Source organism: Corythoichthys intestinalis, chromosome 1, assembly GCF_030265065.1.
Source record: "Corythoichthys intestinalis isolate RoL2023-P3 chromosome 1, ASM3026506v1, whole genome shotgun sequence".
In the NCBI taxonomy this organism is placed as follows: domain Eukaryota; kingdom Metazoa; phylum Chordata; class Actinopteri; order Syngnathiformes; family Syngnathidae; genus Corythoichthys; species Corythoichthys intestinalis.
Window position 1 is genome coordinate 35,403,106 of NC_080395.1, and position 26,559 is coordinate 35,429,664.

Consider the following 26,559-nt stretch of genomic DNA (forward strand, 5'->3'; position numbering starts at 1 on the left):
GTAGGATACGTGCATACAGGGACAAAAAAGGGGGGAGAAGCTTCCACTTATGCACATTTATTCACTAAAAATAATAATTCCACCTTGACCACTCACTTCACTCCCCTTGTTTCCATTTGACTGGAAATTGCATCCAAAAGCAGCACATCGTGGCATTTTACTTCGCGAGTTTAGGCAGCAATAAGCAATTGTTGAACATGAAAGATACCAATGACGTCATCACTGCGAGCCCGCAAACCATGCCGCCAACTAACGGTCAAAATATGGACTAAATATTATAAAATATTGCCATTGATTTAACATTTTATGTGCTTCTAATAACATATTTTAGTACAAGAGAACAATTGTGGTTTATTAGAGCCTAGATGTATTTAAGTTAGAGGATCACTTTAATAAATACTGCTGGTTCTCTTACAAATAGCAGTTACACAGAGCAAAACGAATAAATTATTAATAAAAATCGGAATATCATAAAAATAATGGCTGTAATAATGTAGCGAATCGGATTCTAATGTGGCGGATGTGGTATGCGTGCTGTCGTGACAGAGTAAGGAAGTGCGGAAGAGCTTTTACCTTCTCTTTTAATGTTTTGTTGTTGGCGTCAACTGTGGCGGACAGTAGGCGTGTTGTGTTGCACAGCTTCTAAAATAAATGATTAAAACCCTGACAAAGCTGGCAATTTCTTTGGCAATGTTACCACAATAGTAATTGCCGCCTTAACATGTAAAGACTGGCTAACAGAGGTCAGAGGAGGACCGTCGAGATCGTAGACATTCTACGGTCGTATTGTTAAGCCAGTTTACAGATGCGCACACCACGCTCATATTTTTCTATCATTTCCATCTTCATTTCACTGCTAAGCGTCACCATTTCCTTGTTTTCACCACCTGAAATAACCTTCATGGAACCATTTCTCTCACAAGAAAATCTGCCGTGCGTCCGTCTTGTAGTCAAAAAAGCAACTGCTGCGCTGTCACAAATCGTCGCAGGTTGTCGGATGTAGATATAAAAGGCGAATCAAATTTTACGTCAGATGTCGAAAAGATCGTGTGTCGAAGCGATCGTATGTTGCGGTACCACTGTATTTACATAATTTGTATTGACAGTTTGTCTAGACTAGTTGTCAGCAGTTTAAGTTTTGTGCTCCTTCCACACATGAAATTCCTGAGGCATTAAAATATAACACAATGCCAGGCTGGATGTAAAACAGCATACTTTCATTGACGAGCGACAAAAGCTACCGCATACGCTTACACAGTACAAGTCCAATAGTGCAAAGACCTATTCATGTGTGATCGTGTACGTCTTTTGTGCGTGTTTGTGTGTGCACTCCAGCTTTGTGTGCATGTTTTGATCGTTCTCAATTGCCGTGTTCCAGATCTGCACATGTTCCACCAGTAAATGGATGCAGCGGTGCGTGATCAGCGTGACACAGTTTTGGACTCGTGCACACAACCGCACGTGAGCGTGACTGCGCTCATCATCGCTCAATAATTCACAGATGTACAGTTATGTTGTTGTAGGCACACATCACATAAAACTCTAAAAGCACTTACTTTGGAGCCAAACGACAAAGTTGAAACATGCTGACATGTTGAGTATGATATTTTTGATACAGATCAGTGGGGCACTGCCACTGAATCAAATTCTCTGCCATCCTTCCGAGTCAAAATGGATTGGGCGTTTAGCGCTGACAATGGCACTGAAACATGAGAATTCAGAGCGAGTTCTCCAAGTTTAACCCCTTCAGACCTTAGCATGTTGCTGAAGGACATGACAAGTTCGCGTCTCAAAATCAATAAAAACACTGAACTTAGTTGCTATTGCCGCTTCTGGGAGATGATTGGACGGAAATTTACCCATCAAAATCAAATCATGAGGTTTAGCACGCCCTCTTTGCTATTTTTGGCTCTTTGAAAATGGCTGAGACAAAAGGCAACTTCAAAAAGGCAAACGTAAGTGCTCATTTCGCATAATAACAGTGTAACCAACATTAAAAATGAGCCACAAAAACATTAAATATATCCTCGACCCAAAAAAAAAACAAAAAAGGCACTTTGTTTTGGTTATTTGAATAGAGTAAGAATAAGCAAAGATTTTTTTTTTTTTTTTGCATAGCAGAAAAAATGCAGATCTGAAGTGGTTAAATGAATTGTGTGTCCATCGCTGTCAATGATGAGCTAAATACTGTGTGCAAAAACACATGACAACGTCAACCTTAGAGTGTTACTGGAGCCATAACTGTAGTGTATTTCTGTTTTATTTTTATTTAATATTTAAGTTTTTCTCATCATTAATTTTAATTCTTAACTTTAAATCAATAATTTTATGACCTGTAATTACAAAATACATAAGAAATAATATACATGAAGAATAGAAAGATTTTATGTGACCCAAAATACAGTATGATGTCCATGTTTCTTTTCTTTTTTTTTTTTTAACTACCAAAAAGAAGTACTTGCCCTATAAAGAGTTAAGGACTTGTTTCATAGAATTTCAGTGCAAGACCACACTGCAAAAATGACTGGCCTTTACATTGTAAAAAGGGAAATTTAAGAGTTCAGAATAACTAATTGCCTACTTCATGGCCACAACTATTTTTACTTGCCTATGTAAATTCATTTTAAGCTGCTAAAGCAGTGTTTCTTACAAAAAGATGTTACTAAATTGACTGTCACTACGACGGCAATTATTTTGCTTGAAATCTGATGCCAAGTGTTTTCACATACTGTATGTCTCTAATTCTGTCTGACTACTGCATACATGCACGGCAGAGTTGAGCCTCAGGCGACACTTAATGCTTTGTACATCAGTGTGTCTCACTGGCCATAGGAAGAGAACCTTTGTCCGTCTCTACTCGTACTAACTCAAGCAATGAAAATGTGTGTGACTCCCATTTTGTGTGTCCTCATTCTGCCCGTTTCTCCAAAGCGTATACGTTTGTGCCATTGTTCTTACGATGGAATTTCAGTCCGGCCGAAAAATCATGTAGTCGGCCTAGAAGTGCGCAAGGCTTGCGTGCGTGCACAGGTCAATGCGTTTAGCAATCAGGGCAATTATCCGAGTTAGTGCTTCGGTGGGGATTTTAGAGTAAAATGAATTGTTAAACATTGTGGCGTAAGATTTGTATGGAAGAAAGTGAAATACAAAAATCCCATAAACGTAGCCTGAAGGAGAGGAAATACCAAGTCGGTTAAGTGATGTAAAGATGAGGAAGGGGATAGTGCGAAAACAATCTCATAAATCTATCGCATAAGCCTCCTTTGATCAATGCTTCTAACTTGCTCGTTTCTTGCCTCCCGTGCCGATGTGCGATAACCTGACTGAGATTAAACTGTCACTCAGAAAGTCAGACCACCGCTTCATCTCCAACTCCACAACACGTCAATAATTTGAATTAATTTAGTGTTGCAATCTTTCGGCAACAAGGCAATAGAGTACTCACATTTTTATAGCTCAAGCTGATGAGTGTTCTAACAGCATTTTTTTTTTTTTTTTTTAAATCTCTCGACTGCATGATAAGCAAAAATAATAAGCAATAGGGATGTCACAATACCCAAAATTTAGTAGTCGATGCAGATACCATTGAAATCCCACGATTCTCAGTACCACTGTAATAATAAAAAATAAACAATAAATCCTATGTATTTAAACGCACACTCCATTAGAAGCAAACAACAATACTGTATGCTTATACAGAACATTCGGCATCTAGCTTTAAAGTATTAAAATAATTTTGCATGAAAGTATCAAACAATAGAATCAACAAAATAAAATACTGTGCATCACAGTCATTTAGCATTCAGTTATTAAAAAAAAAAAAAGACTTTACACACGCACGCCCACACACACAGATTGCAAGCAGTAATTTACATACATGGTGTGGTGAAACCAATTTTTGTGATAGCCTATATAAAACGCTTTATGACAGAATGACAATGAACAATAGCATATTGCAATGTCCGTGAATAAGCGCGTCTCTTTTAAGAGAGACTCGGGGCATGTGAAGTGACATACGGAAGCGGGCAAGTGAAGCAGGAGCTGAGAGCTTGCATGGGTTGTGGCCGACAGCAGCCCGTTGTATTGCTGTGCATTTATTTGTTGCCAGAATAAAGAAGCAAGTGAGAAACACACACATATACATAAATATACATACACATATATACTGTATATATACCATATTGGCCCGAATACAAGACGGCCCTGATTATAAGACGACCCCCTCTTCTTCAAGACTCAAGTTTGAAAAAAAAAAAAAAAAAGACTTTTTGAACACCAAATTAATTTTTATACAGAAAATAATTACTGTACAACTGAAACAAATGATTATAACAATATATTTGAGAGAAAAAGCATGTTATTTTGCCTCATTCAAGTCTTAATATCTGAACATTAAAACGTAAACTAAAGTGCAATCACATTCGTAAATGAATGGCTTCTGGTTTTTGAAATGTAAATAAACCAATCTATTGTGATAAAACAACAAAATTGCAATAACTGCATTAACCATCAAAGTGAAGTCTAACTGTAACTGTAGTCTTGAAACAAATCTGAATAAGGAAAAACATTGCAATAAAATAATGCAAACTGGTTAAACTGGTAGCTGAGCTCTGTCATGACAGAACATCTCTTCAATGACATCTGGCGCCATCTAGAGTCGTGAATGGGGAGAGTAGCTGAGATCTGTCATAAAAGAACATTGCTTCAATGATATCTGGCGTCATCTAGCGTCTTGAATGGGTATAATGTCTAGACCGCAAATATAAGACGACCCCCTCTTTTTCAATCTTATTTCAATGCAAAAAACACCGTCTTATATTCGGCCCAATACGGTATTCATAAATATATAGTATATATGGGCTGTACTGAAAGCAAAATTCTTGGAAAACAGAATATTCGAAACACTTGGCCAAAAAACTGAAAGGCTGATACAATTTTTTAAATTTTTAAAATTTTTTTCCTATCAGGCAGAAAAAAAAATGGTACCCTCTCACAAGTACGGAAACATCTTCCAAAATGTTCTGTGACCCCCGAGGCTCAAGAACTTTTGTCTGAAAGGTGCCGATCAAAACCCCTCTGGAGGGTGGGTTCCCGGTGGCAGTGAACATTTTGTGGCAAACTCTGAACAGTTCTATAGCAGAGGTGCTCGGGATCGTCGTTGCATTGTGTTCGGTGGGCTTCACGGCTGCTGAAATCTTGACAAATGCACTTTTTTGGAAGTTTGCGACACTCAAAAAATGGGTCTCATGCCTCCAGTTGCTAAGCTAAATGGGATCTCGATGTACGTTTGTGTGGAACTGTAGTTCACAACAGCAACAAAAAAACTATTCTGTTCTTGCCAAAACTAGTAAAGCTCTTTATCAGGCTATTACAATCTCTCGCTCAAATGTACTGTCAATACCATATGGCGGTGATGAAGCGTTAGGAGTAGTCACGCTGCTCGGGCTCCTACCCTTCTTTGACAATACTCCGCTTGGATTGCCTACTTTCATTCATCGAGTCGGTACATTTTAAACGTACGTTAGACGTTGAGTCGTACGTTAAAATGACTACAAGGGCAACAAAACAACACTCGAAAAAAGACTGTCCGACAACAGAATCTACAATAGAGGAGGGTGTGAACATGGCCGCGCTGAGTAGGCTCCTAGAAGATCACAAAGCCGCCCTTTCCATGGAGTTCAAATCTTCCATTTCCACTCTTGAGTCAAAGCTCGATGCATTCCAGACCACTTTAAACTCCTACGAGCAGCGCATCTCAACTCTTGAATTAGAGGCAACCGCAGTGAGTTCCCGTTTGGAGACTCTGGAAGCTAAATGTGCGGAGCTCACTGTTAGCAACGCTAAGCTAAACGCCAAGACCTCCGATCTGGAAGCGCGTCTCCGCCGAAATAACATCCGCATCATCGGACTACCAGAGTCAATCGAAGGCCCAAAACCTACTGCCTTCTTCGCCTCCTTGCTGACCGATCTCATTGGGAAAGACATTCTGCCGAGCCCCCCTGTGCTGGACCGTGCTCATCGATTGCTAACGGCTAAACCAAGGCCTGACCAGAGACCGCGACCAGTCATCGTCCGGTTCCACGACTTCCAAACGAAGGAAAAGGTCATTCGGGAAGCTCGGAAAAGAAGATCCGATATGGTTTACCTGGGGAAGCCCATCAGTCTGCACGAAGATTACACCCCCGAAGTCATGGATCAACGAACGGCCTACCGGGATGTCATGCAACAACTCTACAAGAAAGGACTCAAACCTTCACTTCTTTACCCGGCTCGGCTGTTCATCATCACAGAGAAAGGAGAACGAATTAGATTGCAGACCGTAGAAGACGCTAAGGACTACCTTCAAGCCCAACAGAGATAAGTAAGCAATAATAATGTAGCATCTGGACCATTCTCAATTTGTTTATGTACTTACTTTTGACACGATGCTGGACTATTGCAAGGTCTGACGAAGGAAAACAGCGTTTTTTGCTTTTTGTTTTGATTTTTGGTGTTTTATTATTATTATTTTTTTTCTCTCTTCCTCATTCTTTCTCTCAGCCCTCTGCCCTTTTTTTTTTTTTTTTTTTTTTTTTTTTTTCTCCCTTTGAAAATCTCAAGCATTTGGTGTTATACTTGGGGTGCTGGAACATGTGCTTCATACTAGATAGGCCGACATTGAGTTGTATATACTGTACTTGAGTTTTGTGATAAGGGGCCTGCTCGTCTTTCTTCTTATGCTACTTTTGGACACTGCACGCCTATGTTTGTATGATATCAGGCCGTTTGCTTATTTACACGTACATATGTATACATATGTGTGTATGTATGTATATATGTGTATATATATATATATATTTTTTTTCCAACCCTTTTTGGGTTTGTCGGCTCAGTAGCTAGATTTTCCACTTAATTTTATCATTAAATTTTTGTCCACTATTGTAAGAGAGAAGAGGGAGGTGGGAGAAACATAAGAAAAAGGAAAATAAATAAATAAATTTTAAAAAAGCGAATAATAAGAAATTTTTGGGGAGCTGCCCTCATAACTTTTTTTTTCTCTACGTACTTTTTATCTTCTTCCCCTTTTTTGCACATACCTTTTGTCATTTATTTTTGTCAATAACTCCCATCGGATGTTCAACACGAGCTGTCTTAATTCTATGCGGCTAATCTGTTCTAGATCCGGCCGCTGGATTTCGAATTTTCTTGGAATATACTCCAACATATGGATTAGATAAATTACATAGAAAGTAGACACCATTTAATAGATTATTTATTCCTTTTTTTTTTTTTCTTTTTTTTTTTTTTTTTTTCCCTTGTACACAACCTTGGCTGTAAACTTAGTTTATCAAATTAATTATTATTATTATTTTTGATTACTTAATTTATTTTATTTACATTTTATTTTTAAATCTCCAGCGTCCCATGCAGTCTTGAGTTTTTAGTTTTATATGGGCTAATCCGATCCAAGCTTTCTTTTTTTTTTTTTTTTTTTGTGCTTTTTCTCATTGGGGCCAGAGTAAGCGGTAGTAGGAGACACCGGGAAGTCAGTATCTCATATGATACAGAAATTTGATCGCCCCGAAGGATTTGTTTGTTTGTTCCGTCGAGTGTGTGGTGATATGTGCGTGTGTTTTTTTTCTGTTTGTTTTTATTATTTTCTTTCTTTACTTTCCCTGCCCAGTAGCTCAACCAATATTCAGCTGAAGTTCTATGCTGATGGGTAGTAGAAACCTTCGAGTCGTGTCATGGAATGTCAGGGGTATGAATAAGGTTGTCAAGGCCAATAAGGTAATTTCACATTTTCATCAACTTGGGGGAGACCTGTGCTTTTTACAAGAAACGCACCTCCGCGATTCTGAAATTTCACGGTTAAAGAGAGCTTGGATGGGACATCTCTTCCACTCAGGGTTTACCCAGAGGGCAAGAGGTGTAGCCATCTTAATACATAAGGATATCGCTTTTGAACCCTCTAAAACCATCAAAGACTCCAATGGTCGGTTTGTCATTGTTTCGGGTAAATTGCTAAATACCGAGGTTATTCTCGCCTCAGTTTATGCTCCTACCTTCGACGATGATTTATTTGTTTCTAATTTTTTTGCTTCATTACCTAATAATAATGACCACCTCGTCATCATCGGGGGTGATTTCAACTTGGTACAAGATGTTACACTTGATAGGTCATCTACAAAACATGTTAACCTGACAAAATCAGCTGCCATCTTAAAATTTCATGCAGACCAGTTGGGACTGGCAGATCCCTGGCGGACTATGTTCCCCTCAAGGAAAGAGTATTCTTTTTTTTCCCACGTTCATCACAGTTACTCCAGAATAGATTTTTTTATATTAGACAACAAGCTCATTCATAGGATTGTTGATTGTAAATATCATAGTATTGTCATTTCCGACCATGCTCCGACATCGATAGATATTACTTTTCATACAGGCTGTTCTCCTCAAAAACCCTGGAAATTTAACACACAGCTGCTTTCGGATGCAAAATTCAAGGACTTTCTTTCAGAGCAAATAAATGTCTTCTTTGAAATTAACGACCAACCCGGTGTTGGAAGTAATATTTTATGGGATTGTTTCAAGGCCTACATTCGCGGTCAAGTCATTTCATTTACATCAAACTTAAAAAAAGCTGAATCCATCAAATTGGCAACACTTTTAAATGAAATCTCGAACATCGATGCCAACTATGCGATAAATCCCTCCTCTGCCTTGTACAAAAAGAAGATACAGTTAAAATCTCAGTATGATCTGATGTCGACTGGCAAGATAGAGGTTCAGCTTTTACAAACAAGACAACGTTTTTTCGAACAGGGCGATAAACCTGGTAAATTATTAGCCTATCAGGTCCGTGCCGCAGCCGCCTCCAGACTCATACCCAGGATAACTTCTCCGACTGGAACAGTGACATCAGACCCTAAGGAAATTTGCGACGCATTTTCTTATTATTACTCATTGCTTTACACCTCAGATAAACCTACTTGTATTGGACCAGACCCCAATCCCCTAGACTTTTTCACATATCCTCAAGTAAATAATGATAACTTTCCTGATCTAGGAGCCTTGGTAACGCTATCTGAGGTACAAGCTGCCATTAATTCTTTACAAAGTTCGAAATCACCAGGGCCGGACGGGTACACGGCTGAGTTCTTCAAAACTTTCTCTGCCAAACTAGCCCCCATATTAGTGAGGGTTTTCAACGATGCATTCGAAAGGAAACACCTGCCTTCTACTTTCATGGAGGCATCACTGATTCTTTTGTTGAAAAAAGACAAGGACCCTCTTCACTGTAGTAGTTACAGACCAATTTCTCTTCTCAATGTCGATTTTAAAATACTGTCAAAAATACTCACTACTCGACTTCAGAAGGTTTTGCCGACACTGATAAACCCAGATCAAACTGGTTTCATTACAGGCCGTCATTCTTTTAATAATACTAGGCGGTTACTTAACGTTATTGCTTCTTGCAAAAACTCTGAAATAGCTGAAATGATTTTATCACTAGACGCCGAGAAAGCCTTTGACAGGGTGGAGTGGGGCTACCTGTTTTTTATTCTGGGAAAATTTGGGTTTAATTCGAATTTCGTATCATGGATCAAGCTTCTTTACAGATCCCCAGTTGCTTGCCTTAATATTAACGGACTCATTTCGAAACCATTCTCTATGTCCCGCGGTACTCGTCAAGGATGTCCGCTCTCCCCATCTTTGTTCGCTCTTGCAGTTGAGCCCCTGGCCCTGTGGCTCCGTGAGGAGGAGAAATTTGAAGGGATTTGTCGATTTGGCCTTTCCAACAAACTTTCATTATATGCAGACGACTTATTGCTTTATGTATCCAACCCAGTTTCCTCTCTCCCTCCTATTTTGGCCATTCTGGATCAGTTCAGCAAATTGTCGGGGTATAAGGTTAACTTGCACAAGAGTGAATACCTTCCTCTTAATTTACTTGCCGAAAACCTCCCTCAATCTCTCTTCCCCTTTAAGAAAACTAACAACGGGCTGAAGTATCTTGGCATAGTTGTGACTAAATCTCCGTCTGAACTGTTTTCAAAAAATTTTCAACCTCTTCTTGACCGTTGTAAATTAGATTTAACTAAGTGGTCCACACTTCCCTTGTCATTACTGGGTCGCGTTAACCTCATTAAAATGACAATACTACCTCGTTTTCTTTATGTATTCGAACATGTTCCCCTAGTTGTACGCAAATCTTTTTTCACTACACTTGATAAGATGATTAACTCTTTCCTATGGGGGGGTAAACAAGCTCGGATTAAAAGATCGACCCTTCAGCTCCCTAAATCTCTCGGAGGTCTGGCTTTACCCGACTTCCGCCGATACTACTGGGCTAGTAATATTAGAAAGATTCTTTACTGGAATGCGGGCGTATCATACAATCGACCTCTCTGGGCGCGTATGGAACTAGCATCCGCACGTTTCTCACTGTGGTCGGTGGTTTGTGCACAGTTACCTTTTCCCATTAAAGACACATCACAGAATTTTACAGTCCTTGAGACCTTAAAGATATGGAGACAATTCAGGGAACAGTTTGGCCTGCATACCGGATCTAGACTAGCTCCGGTTAACCAAAATCATTTATTTCTCCCGGCGTGCTCCGACCTAGCTTTCGAGTCATGGTCGAAAAAGGGCCTACAAACTCTTGACGATTTTTATATTGATGGCATATTCCCTTCATTCGCAGACTTGTCAAAGAGGTTTACCCTTCCAAGCTCTCACTTATTCCGTTATTTTCAAATACGACATTTTATTCAAAAACTTTTTCCTCACTTTCCAAACCGCCCACCTGAAATGCCGATGGATGCCTTTCTTTTAGCCCAACCAACACAGAAAAGCCTACTGTCGACTTTATATGGTTTAATTTTTAAAATCAATTCAACTTCCTTAAACACTCTTAGAACAACTTGGAACTGCGACCTCAACATTAATATTTCAGATGAACAATGGAACAATATGCTTCATCTTGTTCACTCTTCATCAATATGTTCTAGACATCAACTCTTACAGTGCAAAATTCTACACAGGAGTCACCTTACAAATGCGAGGTTGGCCAGAATTTTCCCTGGAAGATCTGATGCATGTAATAGATGTAAACTTTCACCAGCTAATTACATACATATGTTTTGGTCATGCTCGAAACTAGTTGTCTTTTGGCAAACAGTGTTTGACACTTTGGGGAAAGTACTGGGCACCAAGCTGAATCCCGACCCTCTAACTGCAATTTTTGGAATCTCTCCCTCACCCGATGTGCCTAAACCATCAAGGAAAGTCATTGCTTTTACAACACTACTTGCTAGGAGGCTTATTCTCCTCAAGTGGACTCACACTTCCCCACCTTCACATAATAAATGGATTCAAGAAATCCTGCAAAACCTTAGACTTGAAAAAATTAGGTTTTCCCTAAAGGGTTCTCTGCAAACCTTTGACACAATCTGGCAACCCTTTTTACTCCACATAGACTCCATAACAATTGAAGCTGAAAAGCATTGAGCTACCAACACTCTCCCCACTTTTTTTTGTTTGTTTGTTTGTTTTTTTTTGTTTTTTCTTTTTTTTCTTTTTTTTTTTTTTTTTTTTTTCCTTTAATGTGTGTGTGTGATGTTTAAGTTGTGAATGAGAATGTCTGGTGTCTTGATCGTGCTGGGAAGGTACCTTTATCTTGTCTATGCTACCTTATCATGACCTCTTCGGTGAGAGGCTCACTGAGTTGCATCGAAACCTCATCTATCATCAGCTGTCATCTATGTGCCTCTATCTTTATTGTGTTTCGCCTGTACCTATCCCATTAATGTGTAAAAAATCAATAAATAAAAAAAAAAAAAAAAAAAATTTAAAATTCAAATGTACTGTGCTCGATGTGACGCGGTACAAGGAGCAACGTTCCTTCTCGCCTTGTTTTGATTGCATCATCACAAGAGAACTACATATCTTCACCCTATTCGGTAGTAAACATTCAGTCTTTAAACCGAAAGCCGAAAATGCAATTTTAGCTATTTTCGGCCGAAACCTTTCGGCGCCGAATTTTGGATCTGTAATACGAGTATATGGCAGAAAACACTCAGGTGACTTGATGTTCTGCTCTGAGACACCCAATTTGACCAAATTTCAAAATTGTCCTGTATGCATGTGTGCATCATTGGAAAGCTTAAAATCTCAATTTTCTGGGGGAACAAAACATTTTGGACAGGAGGGCATTTTAAAAAAAAAAAATTTTTTTTTTTTGAACAGCAAAACCCTAACTGGAGGTGGGAGCATGAGAGAGCATAAAGATGCCATTTTAACGAGACACTATCGTGTACTTACCTCTTTTCAATCCAAAACCTCCATGTAGCACATATCACAGAGTGTCAAGACACAGCTGTGAATGGCCACAGCCGGATTTTGGGGGGATTTTATGGGTCAAACATTGTAATTTAATAAGAGTCGCGATGCAGAAATCACGGACATCAACGAGTGGTCCAGATTTTCTTTTTCATATATTTACCCTTTTAAATGTTTTTTTGTTTTTTGTCCCCCCCCCCCAAATTTTCTTTGTTTGGATCAATTATTTATCATCTAAAATTTTGGGGAAAATTTAGGAAAAATAATAATTAAGGGATAGTTATGAGGTAAATATCCATGACATTTACACACAATTTTTTCATTGTGACATAATTTGTACAAAAGTTTAAAACATACGAGTGAATAATTTTCTAAAGTCTTTTTTTTTTTTTTTAACTAAATATTAGACATCAATTAATGATTCCAAGCTAAAAATGACAGACATTTCAAATAATAAATACTATTACTAACCTTTTTATGGCAGGGTTGAAACAAAAGCGGTTGCGCGACGTCTGAAAACGGGGGTTTCCAGGGTAAAAACGGACAAATTAAAATTCGGAGGCTTAATCCGCCATGAAACTGCTATGGCAGCATATAGGCATATTCTTCTATCAAACACAACAGTTGTTTTGGCCTAAAATACAGCAGTTTATTATAAAGAGGGGTGCAAGAGCAGAAACTGCTTTTTCAGCCTTGTCTGTTTTCCGCCATATACATTTTCATATATATCTATACATCAGCTATCGCCGCAGTTCGCCATTTTGCATGCACTGACTGTTGTTCTCGTTCCTTAGCACAGGCACTGGCAGCTGGTTCTGTGTGGGTTGCCATATATCCACTCATTTACAACCCCCATTTTTAGGGTGTAAATGACCTTTTATTTACCAAATTGTGTCGCCCAGTATGACACACAAAACATACAAAAGAAGTGGCCAGATCTGCCACCTAAGTACCAACAATACTTCGGGTATTACTGAACAGGCAGTACAGTAACACTTTCAGAATCTTATTATCGACTTGGTACCGAAATACAGGTAGTCCTCAGGTTATGAATACGTTCCGTTCCTACGCTGGTGACGTAACCCGAATTTCCACGTAAATTGGAATGAACCCTTTAAGTAAATCTGTAATTACGCCCCAAATCTCAAAATAACCGTCCAAAAACATGTATTACACGTCACTGTACGGTCTTCGCCACGACGTTGTAGCCAAGGTTTAGTTACACAGCATACCAAGCTCCAAAATTACGATATCAGACGTCGGTGTAGTTTGCTGACTTTATTCAGCTGCTCATGACATCAACACTTGCGGAATAAAACTAAAATAAAAATGAAATTAAATAAGTGTCATCTTCAATAACAGCAATTCAAATTTGCATTTCAAACTAGCTGCTGATACAGCTATAACAGTTCACACAACGATTAGCATGTATTAATTAGCGTCTGCACATCATCAAAAGTAATCACATAAAATCGACCCAAGTATCTGACCAAAATTGAAAATAGACAACAGTACAGAAAGCGTTTTCGTTACAACCCAAATAAGCACTAAGCTGTAGGTCACTTCCTAATTAACGGTATGTGCTCTTCAGGTAAAGTCAAGAAGAAATCAATCCACGAATTAGCAAAATATAAAACGTGTACAAGTGTTTTTCAGTGTGTGGGTGAGGGGTAAGTGTGAGCATTTGGAATGAGAAGCAGGTTTTTTTTTTTTTTTTTTTTTTTTGACACGGAGGAAAATGAGAAAAAGCCCCTGACTGGTTGAACTCCTGTTCAATGGAAGGATTAAGTTTCTTTTTCTTTACTGCTGGTCTCCACAATATTCAGGGGGAGGAACCCCAAGAGGAAGAAAAAAACCTCAGTAAAAATAAAAGAAAGAAAGCCAGAGAATGACATGGGCCCATAATTAAAAGTCGATGAACGCAATGCAGGGAAGAGATGCCTATTAAGTGACTGCGGGCGTACTGAAAAACACAAACACTTATTTTTCAGGATGCGATAGAATAAGTAACCTGACAAAAAAATAGTTTTTCTGCTTTGTATTTTACCTCTTGTCAATATTGTAAAGCACCTTCTACACCCCCTGGGCGGTGAGAAGAGCAATGTGGAATTGACCCAAAACGACAATTTATGAGCTGTCTCACATTATGTACTTGAGCAGTGTGTTGGCCGGAGGGTATTATTGTGAGCAAGTGCGGGATGAGCTACTTATAGCAGTTGTCGAAAATCCAGTGTCAATGCTTCACAAACTGCACTCTGTCGAGTAGCAGGAGGCAAAGAATGGATGGAAGGAGAGGGACAGTGGGATAAAAACTGAAGTGGAATGAGGAAGAATAGTATGGTTTCCCAATGGATTAGGGTTAAATTGACTGTAAAAGGTGTTAAGCGTGTGATAATGACTTTCACTTCCTGAAAACTGTAACCAGCTTTGTATTATGGTTCCATTAAGAGTGCAGTCTACTGGTTTTAAGCAATCAAAGAAACAAATCCTGATCTGACCGAAATAACATTCCTTAAAAATCATTCAATCGAATAATCTCATTTTCTTACAAGTAGCAGGAATTATAAACCTGGTGGCCCGCCATGCTGCCCCCCCCCTCAATCCCGCTCCAGGCTAAAACAGTCTACATAAGAAAATATATAAAGTAAAAGATTTCAACTGCATTTTAACAGCATCAGTTGATAGTTTATCTGGTGCATATACTCACGGCCACCAAACTTTCAGAGGATCACATGAAAAAATATACAGTATATAATTCAACAGCTATCATCTTAAACCAAAAGCTTTCATAGACATTAAAACAAAACTGAAAGTGTTCTTATGGTACATTGATGCGACCCCTCCTGTGTCTATCACTCAACAAATCTGGAATGTAATCCCTTAAACCCACATATTCAAACGACTAAATGCAGAGTGTTTCTCTTAAAACATGGAGATACTTAGGAGCAAAATGTGTGGTTGGGTTGCTAAACCTCAGCAGAGGCCATCTGGACATCAACCTCAAACCATCCCGGGCTCCCCCCTCCCATTATAAATCCGGGACTCTCACAGTGAGTGAGGCCCTGGAGCCCAAATAGTGTCAGAACACACCTTAATTTGCATCACTGCATCAGTCTCGCTTGCAGTTCACCTGCGTCCACCACCTCGGTGCTCCATTTGGTAAGGATTCAAAAATTCGCTTTCAACATTCATTATATTTTCCCCCACACACGAGCACTGTATTATTCAATTCGACACGTATGACAATAGTTGCTGCCTCTCACCTCTTCATGTCCATCACTTCATTTTCTACAGGAGGTTTTTTTGTTACTTCGCATGGTTTATGTGTTCACGTACAAAATCACATGATGCTCCAAGTGGCTGTGAGCCAGACCTCTCTTGTTGGGATGACTGGCAGAAGACAGGCAGTAGCTATGAACAGACAACCGTGATGCTTTCCTCACTAATCACTGAAAAGAGAGTTAGGAAAGAAGCACCCTCCTCTGCCTTTCATTCATTTGTTCCCTTATCCATGTCCACCCAGCCTTTAGTAAGAAGGACCGGACAAAGCTGATAATAGCATTCCCCCTCACGCTCATTTCCCCTCCTCCTCCACTACTATCTTTTTCTTCCTTTCTTACCCTCCTTTGCTTCCCTCCCATTTACCCCTGCAATTATTCTAGATATGCACTTGTCCACCTCTTTCACATTTTTCCACCCCTATAACATCAGTATTCATTAACTTTGCCCATCTTTGTTTGGTGGGTTTATAATTTATTTTAACATCTTTTTTTCTTTCAAAAAACAGATCAATTATTTTGAATATGTCAGAAAACAGTTTATAGTTTATAAAGTAGGGTTAAAGTACTCAACCCCAATTATTTTTAAACCTTTTATAGGGCACTCATTTAAACACTATGAAACGTGTTTTTTTTTTGTTGTTGTTTTTTTTAAGAGGCTGTAACAGGTATTTTATTTTTACTATTTACATACTAACACATAATAACATACGAATACACCGTATTTGTATAGAATCTCAGCATTTTTTACTATTCTACCATCAACAACTACAACTATTGTGCTATTCTATGATCTACTCTTACTCTTCAAACCATACAAAATTGAATACAATAAAACAGAACAAGAGTTCAGCAAGTATATTATCTAACATATCTCCAATCTAGTGTGTCTATATTCCTCTTCCATTTCCGCATGCACTCATTATCCCATACCCCTCCCAGCATGTGTGCCTTCTTCCATTCCTGTCCTGCCTTTCCTGCCTATTTAACTGCCATGGCAACAGGTGATGTGTTGGCTCCAGCAGGTCCTTGTCTCTTGGAGGATAACAGGGTAAAGGACGAGCATGTGCATGCAATGTGGCAGGACTCTTTTAAAACGCTGAAACCTTTCAAGAGAATAGTATATAGAATGCACTGTTGTGCAGTAAAAGAGGTCAATTGAAATGATGGAGATGTATTTGTAGTGGAGCAGAGATGCTGAAAATGGCGACGAATGTGATGGCTCCCACGCACATCCCATCACAATCCAAGCTGCCTTAGTGAGCCCATCTGCTGATAAATCTATATTCTGTCTTAGAGGAAGAAAGAATGAGATGAATAATGAACAGGGATGCAGCAATATTTTGCCTATTAACCTCAATCTGTAAATCAAATTGAAATTGTGTGTGTTTAGTTGACACAGGGTTCAATTTTATCATGAAGTACTTTTTAAATGCTGTAAAGCTGGGTAGTATTAAGGGATAACGTTTGTTGCAATTTTTTCCCTAAAGATGCAGTTGCCTTCTGGTGTTGATTTTAAAGACACTATTTTGCCTGTACGTCCACAATTGCAAACAGAGGGGGTATGTTTGCGTTATATGGTCCAAAATTGCAGATTTTGGGATTTGCTTTGTTACTCCTGATACCAAACAAGCTTCGAATCGAAATGTTTACATTCCTCTTTTTCTTCAACATTCCTCTTTTTCTTCTTAAGTCATACAGAAATAGGCACGCCAAAATAAAACCCTAAATGCTTTTGTAAAGCTGGGCTTTTTGTGTAAGCATTGCAATGTATGTCAGTAGGAGGCTGCAATTGCGTTGACATATAAAGTCAAACTGATCAATAGAAATTGATCAATTGCCCAGCCGTAAGGGTTCGAAACGTGTTTCCATGCTTTTGCCATTTCCAACATGCACAACACAGAATGCTCAAATTGACGCGTGCGCACATGCACAGTTACTTTCCAGTCTGGGTCACAGGTTCAGATTAAGTCCATAAAACATGGATAAGCTTTATTAAAGTGTGTGTAGCTGAATACTACTGTGGGGTTCCACATATAATCAAGCAGATAATTGGACATTCTATGAGGGTACAAACTAGCTTGCAGATATAATTAAATAAAATATAATGATGTTAATAATGGCTGAATACACAGTACTGTAAAACAATTTTCTGTCCAGTAACAAGCTTAACGTGAGCTGGCGGAAGCTAGACACTACATTTAATGAACATATTTTCAACACAATTTGAATTATTTAGACTTAACTTGTTCTTAACCATCATTTTGTGATAAAGCATAAATTGATATAACAGAATTTCCAAAATGCCATGACCATTTTTTTTTTTTTTTTTTACAAGATACATGCCTGACTTGAGATATCTACTAATTGAAATAGTAGAGCAAATATACTCTTGTATAGTGTATCTAACTGTATCACATCAGAAACTGGTGGTGTGACCTAAGCTTGTTCTGGAAAGCAGTAACTGACAGCAGGCCTTAGTGGGCAGCCGAACGGTGTTTCAGCCATGAAACAGCTGAACAATGTCTCCCTAAATCTCGCTTAACTTGCCATTGTGGGACTGGATAAGCAGCAGTGGCAGCTATGCCGATGGGAACAGTCTGCCAAAAAAGCAGCACCAGGCAGTGCCTTTGTTCTGAGCATAAATAAATGATTGCTTCATTTGGGTTGGCAGCTTCAATAGACTCTGTGAGAATAAGCATGATAATCAACAGTTGAACGTGAATAAACAGAAACATTTAAACGGGATGAGGACCTGTCTGTCCCTGCCTCGGTGAATAGTCCTCCTCTTCAGATGTACCCGACAAGCACGCAGAAACTCACTCACACGCTGCAAGAAAATAACTCACACTTTTTAAAACTCAATTCTTTCGCACACAATAGGATAAAAGACACAGCAGACCACACTTCAGCGCAACAAGTCGTGAACTCTCTCACACAAGCTCTCTCTCTGTTGCGGGGACCTCGTGGCCCCGGGGTGGCCCTTCTTAAGCTTAGCAAGTTGAATTTTGAAGGACAGGCTCCATGCTGAGAGAAAGACAAACACCGGAGACAGTAGGGCTCTAAAGACTTTACACAACCTGTCACTCTGCCACCATTTTCGCCTGTTTTGTCCTTAAATTCACTTTCTGGTCCAACGCACAAAGAATAAACTTACTCTCACTTTGTTCTTTTCCCCTTACAAATCTTTTCAGGCTGCTGTAGAACTTCAACAACATAAGCTTTCCCATTCAACTACAGTGTGAACCAACAACATTTATTTACAATATAAACTAAATAAGGACACTGTACAGTGTACTTATACAGTATACAGACTGTCACTGTGATCATGTAAATAGCTTAAAGTATTAGAAAAAAAAAATCTTTTGAGCTCTTTTGTCTTATGTAGGTGGAGTTAATAGTCATGGGTGGTCCTGCGGGATAAGAAAAGCTCCTAAGTGTCTTTTAACACTAATTTACTACACAACAGCCTGACTGTCAATCATCCATTTGTAGTTTTCTTTTATGAGTTGGGCTGAGAACTGTCAATATAAAGTGTGATAGAAGGAGCACCAGCTCGGCTCAATATTCCTAACAAGGCATCATATTCTTCCAAACCACATTAGCATGCCATTACTGTCAAATGGCTACTTGTGTATAATGTAACTAGAACCCACCTGAATGAAAGGATGTTTGTCTGCATTCGCATACACTTTAGGTGTCAAGATTGGATGTCTGCAATTACCATTTTAAGACAAAATTTTCACTATTCCAGGAGGAAGAAAATACAAATTGGGACTAGGAGGAATATAATTTGTCTCGTATGAAGACAGGATAGCAATCCTGAACTATGTGGCATCCTGTTAAAGCAGAAAATATAGTTTTAAATAAAAGATTAGTTTCATAGTAAATTTTATTTTCATTTAAAACTTGTGTATATGCCAAATTAATGACACAGCTATGCCAAATAATTAATCATGTTTTATTCTGGGTAAACCATAATTGAATGTAAACAAACAACAAAAAAACTGATGAAAATACCCTTTTGGATAGAAACTGAAAAACACAGTAAAGCACACAATTGACAAAAAGTGTCAAATTATATTTGCATTTCTGAGTGGAACACAAAAAGAATTCGGTGGTTGAATTTTATGCTTAATTTATTTGTGACCTCTTGATCTGGGTTATAAAAAGGCAAATCTTGGCTTAAAATTGCTCATTTTAGACCAAACTGGTAAAATGTCGAGTTTTTACTTATTCAGTGTTGAGTATGTAATAAAGTATTCACAATGATATGTATGACAAGTAGTGAAATAGATTTGTTTATACAGACATCTATGAACTATGCAACAAAATACAATATATATTTTATTGGGAGCTGACAACCCAGATAGCAGACGGACATTGAACAAATGCTGATTTTCAATCAAAATCATCAGTATGGTTGACATCGAAATTTTCAAAGTGACGTTGAAACAACGTTGTTCTATGGTATGTCAGGCGATGGTTGGGTTAACATCATTTTATTAGTTGATGAACTAATGTTGACAAATAGCTGATTTCTGATTGACCAGGAAATATGATTGAAAAGTCATAGAATTATGGATGAGCGGCCGTTTTGGTCGAAAACATAACATTGATTCAGCGTTGTTCCAATATTAGTAATAATCAAAATGATGTTTAGGTTTTGTAAGGATTTAAACTTTGAAACAACATTAATCGAAGGTGCAAAAGTGACGTTGATTCAACGATGAAAGATCAAAAGCAGAATGTTGATCCAACATCTTCCCAACTTTGGTCTGCTACTGGGAATGATGTTTTTCTTATTTTGGGGGAGGACATTAAAAATATCTCTTATAAAAGAAACAAAACGAATATATAGAAATAAAATTTTGATAATTAGCCCATAAAATACTATTCCCTGTGCAATGACTCAGACAGAATTATATATTTAAAAAAAAAAAAAAAAGTTATTGTTGTCTAACTAAAAGCTCTTAAAAAATTGTCAACTGGCATTAAATTTTACACATTGCTTAAGAGAGCAGATTTCATGATTATCTACAACATACAAAGTCCATGAAAGTGAAATAGCGTCCCAACCTCTGGCACATCCTCTGGGAACCATAAAATACTGTGGCAGATGGACAGACTGGCTGAAGTGATGTACTCTCAAAGACTGAATTTTGCCATTTGTACAGCCCTCTGCCATTATAGCGGTACTTAGCCTAATAGCCTTTTAGCTTGAAATCTCTCACACCCTGTAGCTCAGGTTTTATAGACTATTGTGAAAGATTAGACAGTAAAAATCAATGTCTTCATTGTGCAACTGAGAAAGAGATTAGCAGCTAGTTAGCAGTAGTGAAGGATGACAGCTGGCACCATTAACCTCCCCATCACGCTCACACACAGGAAATGTAAATTAGCCTATCGCACTGCATAAAACAAAAACATTTGTTCCGTGAAATAAATTTCATCAAATCTAAATAAATGTGGGTTAAGAGATTAAACAAAGGGAATAATCTATATCACCACTGAAATTTAGAATTCATGCAGTTATTACAAGCGTGAATGGTTTTTTGCCATCCCAACAGACCCAGAACCTGATTACAGTAGCTGCTAACAGTGGTGGCAGTTTCGAAAAGACACCTACAATAATCCACGCCAATTTGTCAGTGGTAGTTTAACTCCCGTGTCTACAGTATCAAGAATTTTCAAAATGCATACAAGCGTGTGAAAGGATCATCAAGTGTTGGTAAAGGATTTTGTGGGGGAGACCGCAACGCCTTAATGAAAGTTATCCTTTCTTCTGTGGTGTGTTTGAAAAAGGCATTTGTTCCAGTCGGCTGATTCTATTGAAAAAAACACCACAACAAAGATTTAATGCCTGTTAAAATAAAACATGTTTGCAAAAATGTCAGAAATAATTATCTTACTATCCTGATACCAATTTAAATGAAAAACAAGTTAATACAAATTATGACCGCCCGGTAGTCAAACAATATCTAATGCAATACTTCTATCTTTTGGATAACTGAAGTAACTGTATAGCAAATTTACAATTAATCAATCCACAATTAATAGGTCATGAGACCAAAAAGAAAAAAAAATGCATGAATCGATGCATTTACATCCTTAGAATATACCTACAAATTTCATCCAGATTTGTCACTGAAAAACGGAGGAGGAGCAATTTGAGTGATTCTTGTATTTCTTGTGGAGGAAACAAAAGCAAATGACTTCTTCAGCCCTCTTTCCGGGCAGTCTAAAAATGTAAATAATGATTCTTCATATCTTTCAATGCAAGTTTTAATTTAAATCCAAATAGTACCTCCACTTGCGACTGAGTTACTAAACACAAGTTGTCGCTTTATTGATTATTTCTTTGACTTGAAAGCATAAAAAGTAGAGGGTGGTAGCAAACTTCACAACATGCAGCTGACAATTTTACACAAAAACAGGCCAAACGCTTTGTAAGCTGTTGATTGCCACTCCCAATTGAAGTTAGCAATCAAACTAAAAATAAAAGATAATTACTGTTCTGAATTTTATATCACGTTGCTCAACATAAGTCCGCTTGCTTGATGCAAACACAGAATAGGAAACTAACAAAACTAGAAATTATATGTATAAACAGAGGCAACACATGCAGAAAGTTGTGATACGGTTGCAACTCATTAAATACTGAAGATGTTTGTAAACTCAACACATTAGTTGTTCTGTCGCTCACGGCCTCAAGAGGTATTATTGAATTTCTTGGTCTGGTTCGAACAGAGGCGGGTAGGAATGCTAGCTGGGTTCAAGTTGCGGCTCGGCCATTTTCAGGGAGCAGTCTTTTTCTATGGCCAGAGGGCTGCAGAGTGTCTGTTACAAGGATACGTCGTCATGTGGGTCAAAGGGAGTTCATTAACAGATGCTCCTCACAGTCTCCAGTCAGCCATGTTTGGACATGCCACTGGGGAATTAGCTGCATTAATTTGCTGAGTGAAGTCTTTGACAAAGTGAACAAACAGTGCATAAAATTCAGCATTGTGCAATATGGAGGACCCCGTCTGTCTGAAGACCACATTTAGTGACTTCTCCTCCATATAAACAGTGGTAAAAATAGCTCAAATATCAAACAATGAAAGTTAACAGCTAAGAATGGCCCTAGGTCCGGATTCATCTGCTTTTCAGTAAGCGTCATTCAGTTGGAGGTAGATTTAAGTCAATTGACTACTCTGTTATCCAACGGAATTTACACCAGTGCCGCATTCTAGACAAAACAAAGCGAAACCAGGATGATGACTCTCAGAAAACAACTGAGTCTCTACAAAAGTGAGACGTTCTGATTAAAACAAAAAAAACCACAAAAAAAAGAAAAACACATTGACTTCCTTTACAAATAGTTATTAGCGACAATTAATGAGCCACACCTTGATCTACCCCTCACTTCTGTGAGGACTAACAAAAGAAGAAAGAATTGTAATATGATACTGTCCATCAACGATTGCATGCAAGGTCCCCGCTCTCACACCACCAAACATTTTTGGGTCGTTGTTGTTACTAAGGTGGCACTTAGTGCACAGTCTTCAACGCCTCTCATTCAAAAAAGATCACTAGTATCTCAGTGACTGCACACATTCAACCATGCATGTCTCCGGCAGCAGTAACATGTAGCTGGAAGACACAATTGTAATACGACCAAGGCAGATCACCTGCTTGTAACTCTTTGATATTCAATGCCTGACTACGAGTACCTGTGTGTCTCCAAGTATCATATTGCCTATGTATTGTTCAAACAATTACAGTTTGGGGGAGTATGTGCTACATAATTTGGTGCAATAAGGATGGTTCCTTTGGGCCTTGTTGTTTTTTATTTTAAGTAGAAACTACTTGTTATCCCTTTCTTATTAAAAAAATATATATTTGGAGTGTAATTGTGTTGAGAATTAGTTTTGGGAATAGTAAGTCTACACTGCTTCCAGTAAATGAACATTGAAGAGGCATTATATTATCTAGAACACACACACAGCCGTGGTGATGTACTTACACATTGGCATGCACCTTCATTTTGAAAGTCTACAACAATAATGCAATAATTTTCAAAAAGATTTACTTTGAGACATTTCTAAAATTTGCATTTTCAGTCTCTAAAATGCCAATGTCAACAAACAGCCAAGATGTCATTGTATTTTCCCCAAATTTTAGTTTAAATGGCCCCATTTAAACGGTACTCTAGCATCCGGTATGGTTCGTCAAAATTGATTTGACTTCAATCACATAATTTCTCATTTAAAATGTGGATTTTTTATTGTAAACTTTTACTTTTGGTTTAAACGTTATATACATTTGTTTTCAATTTTGACCCAGTGATGAAATATTGCAAATTGTTTTGACAATTCTTACCCATATTTAACGTTATTGTTGCCACATAAGCGGACCTGACCATAGATTTGGGGGGTGAATTGTGACTAATTTCTTTGAATTAATTTTTGATATTGGGAAATATTGTAACTACAGTGATTAAGACTTGCATTTGTCAGTGTTGTGTGGCTTTCTAAGAGCTGAAGATTGGTCTAAATGGCCTTGAAAAGACAGCCGCAAGTGCGTATTAATGTCAAAAATAGGTTTTTAGTGCTACTGAAGTGGTCAGTAATTTTTAAAAAATATCTGTGAGGCTAAATCGCCAGCTTTTTTTCGCTGTGCAAAGGATGAACAATGGATGATTTAATGGTGTTTGCAAAGGACATTACAATGCTCATTGACACAGATCAATACACAAATGGAAACGCAACACCACAGCTCCTGGCAAAGCCACCAATTTGTCGACTATGAATTGGTTGCGGCTGCATTGTTGAGGTTTTTTTCCCCCTTCACATGCGTAATCACATCTGAGCTCTTGAGCTCTTTTGTTTCCTTTTAGCAGGTGCGTGACACGACAATGTGAAACATTGCAGGCTGTTGCTTTACACTTTTCAACAAACCTGCCAATGCGCTCTAATTACAACTCAGCCCCTCAATACCCTGCGGCGGCTATCCAATTTCGCAGCGCTCTGTGACAATACCGTACTACGCCAACAATGCACGTACCTCCATGGCGAGCGCGGCTGTTTGCTGGTCGTAGTGGTTGAGGAGGTTGGGCATGAAGGTGGTGTTGTAAGGCAGATCCTGGCACATTCGTAGTCGGATGGGCTCACAGCTGAACTCGCTGTGGCTCTCGATGGCCTCCATGTGTATGCTTCTAGCCGGAGAAGTCGTGAGTAAGATGAGTAGGAAGAGTGGGATGGGGAAATGCGCTAAACAGACATTTTGCCTGATGGAGATCGGCGCAGTCTTGTAGTATCCCATACATTCTCGTTTAAATGATTCCTGCATTGTTATACAGCTGAGACGATCAACTGTGGCCTTGAGCGTGGTTGATAATTGGTTTTAAGGCTTCTTTGCATTGGAGGCAACCCAGTCCTCACTCAATGGGGATTTAAAAAGAAGAATCCCACCTCTTAATAAGAGGCACATTATGGAGGAAGATGGAGGCCCCACTGATTGGCGCGCCAAGACAAAGCAGCACGAAAGAAGCCGCCTCTTGTTCTCCACTATTTACTTTCAGCCTTTAGACTGCGTCGCCAATTGCTGCTGGCTTGCAGAGCATCTTGCAGCATTCTCCACCTCCTTGTTTATTCCATGATGACGAAGGAGGAGGGAGAACAGATCGTCTGGGTTGTAGGTCCTTCTTTTGTCTGATCACCCTCGCCTCCAGCAACACCTTAACGAAACACACAAGGCCCCGATATCCATCTTCTCTTCCACCTTCGGATGAATTTTCTTTGTTCTCAAGGTTCTTTGCATTCTGGCTTCTTCGAGCAGGTCCTGCAGGTTTAAAAGCACACAGAAAGGACGCGTCAATGATCAAACAAGATGAATGGGCGTTGTATCAGGTTGCATTGCTTCGCAAGCCAACTCCTTGTCAATATACAAACACAGATTTAAATGTTAGATGTAAAGTAGTGGACTATTTGGTGGCGTGTAGCATCCTGTGTCAAGGCCTGGCAGCCTGTTCACAAACATTTGAGCGGCACGAATTGGAGAAAAAAAAAAAAAAAAAAAAAACATGATATGATATGAATGAAGCAGATGTAAGCCATATTTAACCTGGGGAAACTTGACAATTTTTGGTAATTAAAAAAATCTGATGTCCACACATATCAATTACACACACACATACTGTATATATTATACATACACACACACAATTAGGGCTGCAGCTATAGATTATTTTAGTAGTCGATTAATCTACGAACTAGTCCGAATAATCGAGTAATCGGATTAGGAAAATAAAAAATGAAAATACCGGAGTTTAACCTCAAACGGTATAAAAAATAAATGAGAACCATTGGCTAACTCGCATAGCAAAAGTCTGCTAGCTTAAAAGCTACAAAATGCTAACGGCTTTTTTACAATACTCTTAACAAATCGTTCAAACACATATTCCCACAAAAAACTGTTAAATATACCTATAAACTAAATTACGAATGCGTTAAAAACACATATTAGCTCAAACAAAAACTGACCTTATGTTGCTCTTAACAGGGAGCAGCTGGATTCAGCCATGATAAATGAGTTATGTCATATTCACTGTTGCCACTAGAGGGCAGTGTATCCACCCAAATCAATAAAAATAAATGCAAACATTTTCAAAACAAACCATTACAATGCCACTTTAATTAAACAAATACTCAAAGCAGCAAAATTCAATTCGAAGCTTTTTTCTAATCGAATTACTCAAGTTAATCGATTAATCATTGCAGCGCTACACGCAATAGACAATTTTTTAAATTATTAATCGTAATTTTTATATAAATGTGTGACTACTTAAAATGCATTAATAGAAGGTTATTCAAAACAAATTATTAAAATTAAAATTAATTTAAAAAAACAATATATGTTTGGGTTCCCAAAAACACTTCAAAGTTGTAATAGTTTTTAGCGCATGGGTCTTCTC

General features: G+C 38.4%; 1 protein-coding gene across 1 annotated transcript in view; it reads right to left on the reverse strand.

Annotated features, from left to right (window-relative positions):
- Window positions 1-26,559, reverse strand: part of LOC130929539 (frizzled-3-like) — a 44,587-nt gene that overhangs the window by 16,499 nt on the left and 1,529 nt on the right. Inside the window, exon 2 of the mRNA XM_057856789.1 lies at window positions 24,651-25,427. Within this exon, the coding sequence (XP_057712772.1) occupies window positions 24,651-24,935 (285 nt within the window). The 5' untranslated portion in view covers window positions 24,936-25,427. The remainder of the gene's footprint in view (window positions 1-24,650; window positions 25,428-26,559) is intronic.